The following is a 5,727-nucleotide window of genomic DNA, read 5'->3' as shown; positions in this document are numbered from 1 at the left end:
TTCCCTACATCTTCTTTGGCAGTCACTGTTTATGACCCAGTGTTTGGAAAGCTTGTTTCTGAGTTTTAGTGTTGGTACCATAAAGTTTTTCTGCCTGCTCAAAATGTGGGACACTGTGTCCTAAGTGGCACAAGACTAACATTTAATCTTGTTTGCATTTTCATTTTGGGTGTGTATACACTGAACTATGTGAAGGTTCAAATTTGACATCTAGCCACAGGGCAGGGATAAACCTGTGTTCAAATCCATTTGAGATGTGCATCTGAGATGGCCCTGGGGCATACAGCAGATGGGGATGGGCAGCCTGTATTGCTTTTGAGTTTGGTTCCAGACACTCACTTAAATAAAGTAAATGTGGCATATCTATTCTGGCTTTCACCCTGTACCTCTACTTACTTTGGGTGTGGCTGTAGTGGTGAGCCATGTACAGGTCCTTCTGGAGTCCTCCCTGGAAAGAACCCACTGACTATCTGCTTCAGGGATCACTGGGACTCAAGATGTCCATGTTATATAAGGATTTGAGTTACTGAAGGCCCAAGACCACGTATCTCACAACTACCCAAAACAGACACAGAATTTGTAGACACCAGCAGTGCCAGTACTTCAGCTTTCAGGTGAATTTTGGCAGGTGACCATTCAGTGCAAGACATATGATCCATCCACCATGTCGAAGCTGGGATTTCAAAGGTTCCTCACCTCTCCCTAGAACACTACAAAATGAGTGGACAAGGGAGCTGAAGGGGTTACCATTGTAGAAAATTTTGCAGCTGGAATCTTTATCTTGCAGGGGGTTTTGATGACTCAGATCTCCTCGATGGGAAGCCTTTACCACCGGTTATAACAGGTAGCCTTTGCCAATTTCCCTTGCAACAGCTTCCTAACACCTGTAAACTGGAGCTGGTTGGTTTTGCTTTAGTGGTAATCTGCTTGTCTCTGAAGGAATAGGAAAAGACTCTGCTATTTTTATTTAGGTTAGTTATCCTTCATGAAAAAATATGGTTTGGAGCCTGAAGCTAAATCTTGAAACATGTTCCAAAACATGTTGTAGCACTCTGGCATATGCCAGAAGCCTGCAGGTTTTATCCCTTTGAATTCAGCAAGGAAAGTCCCAAAGCAAGGGGCTTGCTGAAGTAGATGGACCAAGACTAAGATCTTGATGTAAACTAATGATGAAAGATCTGATTGTCTAGAAGTAGAGAAGAGATAGAGTATACTGGCCTCCCTGTGAAATCAGCTTGATGTAGAGTGTTACATATGATCCTTCTATTAGATGATAGCATTCATGACCAAAAATGAAGTGTCAAGAGGAGGAACAGTTATTCCTCTGGCCAGCACAGCTATCAGTGAGGAGTGGAAGGGCAGCTCCTCTCTTTCAGTCCTGTTGGGCCACCCCTTTTGCCCTTTGTATGTCACACTTTGCTGAATAAAGACTTAGTTCTCAAAACATGATGACAAATATTTCGATTAAACTTCACCCTCTATTCCAGGAGAAGAGGAGCATCCTTTCAATCATGGAGGGAACACAGGTATAGTAAATAATTTACATTCTTCTACAATTGATTTCTGATCTTCATGAAATATTAAAACCATGTTGGCCCTCTAAAAGTAGCACATATACTAAATTAGGCTTTAAGACACTATTTTCACATCAGCTGTAATGTAACACAATTTCTATTCATCTGCTTAATTTTATTGTTTCACAAAACTATTTTCATAATTTGGGAAAAGCACACTTTAGTAGACAATATGCTTAAGACAAACCATCTAAGTGCCTCTGAAAAAAACCCTTCTCTTTCTTTTTCCACAGATTCAGGATTAATAGCTGGAGTTACATCTCCTGTAATTTCTTCTTTTGTAATACTGGTTGTTGGATCAATAGCAGCCTACACTGCTTACAAGAATAAGAAACTTTGTTTCAAACCACGTGGTAAGGCCCAGTTTTCCACTGATTTAGTGCTAAAGTAGATGGGAATTTGACAAATAATTGTCTCTGCCACCACAGAGGTACCTGACTCTTGTGGCTCTGTGTGTGGAAACCAGCCCAGGTGCCCCAGATCAGCCTCAGAAAAGCTGGAAAAGATCACCCGCAGTGGAAATACTGAATGTTCAATATTCATTTTTCAGGTGGGGCTACAGTGTAAACAACTGAAAGGAGAATTGCTCTCATCACAGGTTCCTTTGGTTGGTGACATTCTACATTGCCATTTGGACAGAAGAAAATCTTCCTTTAACGAACATTTTCTTGAGACATTGCAATCCTGCTCTCTCTAACCTGATGTCACTTTTGCACCTCGAGCTTTATGTCATCAAAGATATGCTTAAAACATCCAGAGATTGTATTGCACTCTCTGACCTGAATTCATAAAGGTTGGATACGGATTTGGACTCAGAAGTTATCTTAAAGAAAGAAATCAAGTTTGATATAAGCTAAAAAGGGAAAGATTTGGGTTTGTGAGGATTCAAGTCACCAAATAAATTTTTTTTCTGTTTTCAAAATTAGCCAAAAAACTTCATCCTTCTGATAGAATAGGAATAAGGAGTTTGCCGTTTCCCTTAACACTTGTTGGGTTTCTCCAGTATATTTCTGTAATGATTACTGTTTAAAGAAAATTTGTAGTTGTATAAAGGATTAAAAATTTGAATGCCTTTACTTTGTATTTATGTCTGAATTTTAGCAAAGTGAAAGGAACTATAGCTAGAAAATTCATTTTTAATTTTATAATATATTGAAAAGATTATGTATATTGACAAACCACTGTTTAAAACAAAATAGAGAGGAACACATGGTAATTTTATTTATTTATTTATTTAATTGATTAATTACTGAAATGGTATTTAGCTCTTCTTAGGAACTAGAATTTCACATATGTGTAATTTCCCTTCTTGAAAACTTAGGCCCTACTCTAAGAACCTTTGAAAGCATTCATCTAGCAAGACGGGTTTTTAAAGAAATACTTCTTATTCGTAACTTCTGAAAAGGGAAAATGGGTACAAAGCTTCTTCTGATTCATTTAGAATGAGTTTGTCATGCTTCATTCTCTAAGCTCCAAGTCACAACAACTTTTAAACTTCATGCTATGTGGAGGTGTGGTTACATAGTTTTTCTAGCAAGACTATTTCATGTCTTTCTCTGATTCCTGATCAGCCTTGCTGGGCTAACAAATATCCTCGTGTAGACAAACCTATCACAAAAACTGACACTTTTCCTGTCTCTCTGCCTTCATTTAGCTAACTGAATCAAAAAACAGCAAATGAATGAAATACAGTTGAAAGCTGGCAAAACTAGCAGTTTACTGACAAATCTGCAATACAGCCATTTTAGCTAACTTTTTAAAGCATAAGGAAATCAGTGTGGCTTTATCTTCGTTTTATATGCAAAGCATGTTTTTTGTTACCAAAATTCCTTTCAGATGGAGGTAAATATGACTTTGTGTTTAGAGGAATACATATACTAAACATGTACTTTTTCATGAAATAAAATACTATTTGTCTAAATTATATTTTAAATGGGTATATATCAGTTTCTTGCTTAGATGACCACGATTTTTTTTTTTTGATTCTGAAAGAAATTATAATGTACATCAGCTTAAACATAGAAACATCTTGACAACATACAAACAAATGAACACCTTTGTGGCTATCACTTTTAATTTATGAATGAGAAAATATTTTTAATATGGTGTGGTTAATATGGTTTAAGGACATTTAATATTTCTTTTAAAATAATAATCTTCCATGTTAATAGTTAAAACAGATTGATATGTATTTTTTCAGGTAGGCGTAAAGATTGGATTAATGAAATGATAAGTGTTTTGCTGTTACAACTTCAGTGGTTTGTTCAGCCATGAAAATACATATTTTGCTTCTTTCTCTTCAAAATTTTCAATAAACACCTACTGTGTTTTATCTAAGATGATCTATGTTTTGTTTGTTTCGCTTGCTACTTTCTGGGACATATGAGGACTGATATGTTCTATATACAAGTTCAACTATGTCCCACTAGGATAAAGAAGGAAATGCTTCAAACTAAAGAAAAATTACAGGAATAAAAAAACCAAAGCAAACCCAAAAAAACCAAAACAGCTTAAAAAAAAAAAAAAAAAAAAAAAAAAAAAAAAAAGAATAGATAATTAAGTGTCTAGAGAAGGATCTACGGGCAAAATTTTTGCTTTTGCTATGCTATGAAAATTTATTTAAAATTGTTCATATTTTCAAAATAATTTATTACTTGTGTTGATGTTAGCCCCCAAGCAGATCTATTATGGAGAATTTGAGCAAAACACATGAATCTGAATGGATAAACCCTGACTACCCAAGTGTTTAACCCTCTGAAAATCTTTGGTCTAATTATGTCAGCATACACCCAATATACCAATATACCAGTGTGCAGCAGTGTGCACACTTTTAGGTGTTAATTTCCGTTTTAACTAGAATGATGAGATGATAACAAATTTATAGTTATTGAAATAACTATTTCTATTATTATTATTTCAGGTAATTGAGGGGTTATGTAGGGAAGCTCTAGTGTATTTAAGTCTGGAGGGGAAGGAATGAAGGAATATAACCTAGCTGTTAGAACATCAGAATTCTAGCTTGTTTTACTGGCTCACATATTTAAAATCCATTCTATAGCGTAAAAAAATTTACTGGCACACAAGTAAAACAGAAAATCATCTAAATGTAGACTTCACTTTTATTACCAAGGAAAAGCTTTTTTTAGTCCTCCAACTGAAATACAGCTGCCAGTTAAATTATCTACAACAGTAATCTTGCTACTCATTAACATGCTGTTTATTTAACTTGCCAATATAAGCCAAAGGTGAACACAGATCCCGGAGAATTCTGTTTCTGTGGGATAAATAAAACTTCATTTCCTGTGTGTTTATGTCCTTCCTTCCTTTAAACACCTCACCACTACTACAGAGCAATGACAACCTCTTCTCCAGTGGACCTCTAGGATTCTCCCAGGGTGTGAGGGAACAGATGCTGCAGCTTCGAGTGGCAACAGAGATCCCTTGCAAATTGTTGGAAAAAAAGTTTTAAATAGTTGAGTGGTACCATTGAGCATTTTTTTCCAGTGGTACACTGTCTGAATTTGTTGACCTCTGCTACACAGATACTGATGTTCACAGCACATTCTGACACAAAAATGCCTCGGATGAACCACAACAGCCTAAAATTACCTTGCAGAGATATTGCATGGCTGAATTACGTCACAATTACATGGCTTCTAAGCTAGTGGCAAAAGCATGCTGTGCGAATAAATGTGCATTTATGGAAATATTTATAGCCCTCTGAATAGCATAAGCTCCCTGAAAACATCTACTTGCTTATCTGGGTGACAAGTTACCAGACCGCGTGTTATCTGTAGGGAATAGGATGGCCCCCGAGAGTTAGGTGTAGACTCTCTTCACTCACGGTGAATCCCGTGTATCTGGGTGACCACATGCCACGCTGCAGTCACCCTACTCATGCTCCGAGACCTTTTCCCACGCTCTGCCACCTTCACCATCACAGAGGTTGGTGTTTCCCTCTGGGCGCTGCGCGACGGAGACTCCCCGAGCTACGTCCCTTGCTCTCGGTTTCTGCACATACGCGTGTGTGTGCTGGGGAGGCTTTGTCACAGCGGCGGAGAGCGCCCAATGCATCGGGCGGGATACGGGACGGGACGGGAAGGAACAGAAGGAAGGGGAGGCGAGGCGAGGCGAGGATCTCTCCCAGCCCGGG

The 5,727-nt window shown here is 37.8% G+C and overlaps 2 protein-coding genes across 4 annotated transcripts in view; both read left to right on the top strand.

Annotated features, from left to right (window-relative positions):
* The window catches only part of XG (Xg blood group), a 19,678-nt gene extending 15,767 nt beyond the window's left edge, over nt 1–3,911 (top strand). For both annotated transcript variants that reach the window (XM_008629326.2, XM_017728546.1), the window contains exons 7-10: nt 788–844; nt 1,488–1,526; nt 1,808–1,927; nt 2,125–3,911. In XM_008629326.2, coding sequence (XP_008627548.2) covers nt 788–844; nt 1,488–1,526; nt 1,808–1,927; nt 2,125–2,141 — 233 coding nt within the window. In that variant the 3' untranslated portion in view covers nt 2,142–3,911. The remainder of the gene's footprint in view (nt 1–787; nt 845–1,487; nt 1,527–1,807; nt 1,928–2,124) is intronic.
* Nucleotides 3,912–5,168: 1,257 nt separating this feature from the next.
* The window catches only part of GYG2 (glycogenin 2), a 20,317-nt gene continuing 19,758 nt past the window's right edge, over nt 5,169–5,727 (top strand). The window contains exon 1 of one of the 2 annotated variants that reach the window (XM_017728544.1): nt 5,169–5,519. In XM_017728544.1, the coding sequence (XP_017584033.1) occupies nt 5,447–5,519 (73 nt within the window). In that variant the 5' untranslated portion in view covers nt 5,169–5,446. The remainder of the gene's footprint in view (nt 5,520–5,727) is intronic. The other variant, XM_017728543.1, reaches the window with a different exon arrangement.

The sequence above is a fragment of the Corvus brachyrhynchos genome, unplaced genomic scaffold (assembly GCF_000691975.1).
Source record: "Corvus brachyrhynchos isolate BGI_N302 unplaced genomic scaffold, ASM69197v1 scaffold92, whole genome shotgun sequence".
NCBI lineage: Eukaryota > Metazoa > Chordata > Aves > Passeriformes > Corvidae > Corvus > Corvus brachyrhynchos.
Note: the sequence above shows the minus strand (reverse complement) of the source record. Positions and strands in the feature narration are given on the sequence as shown.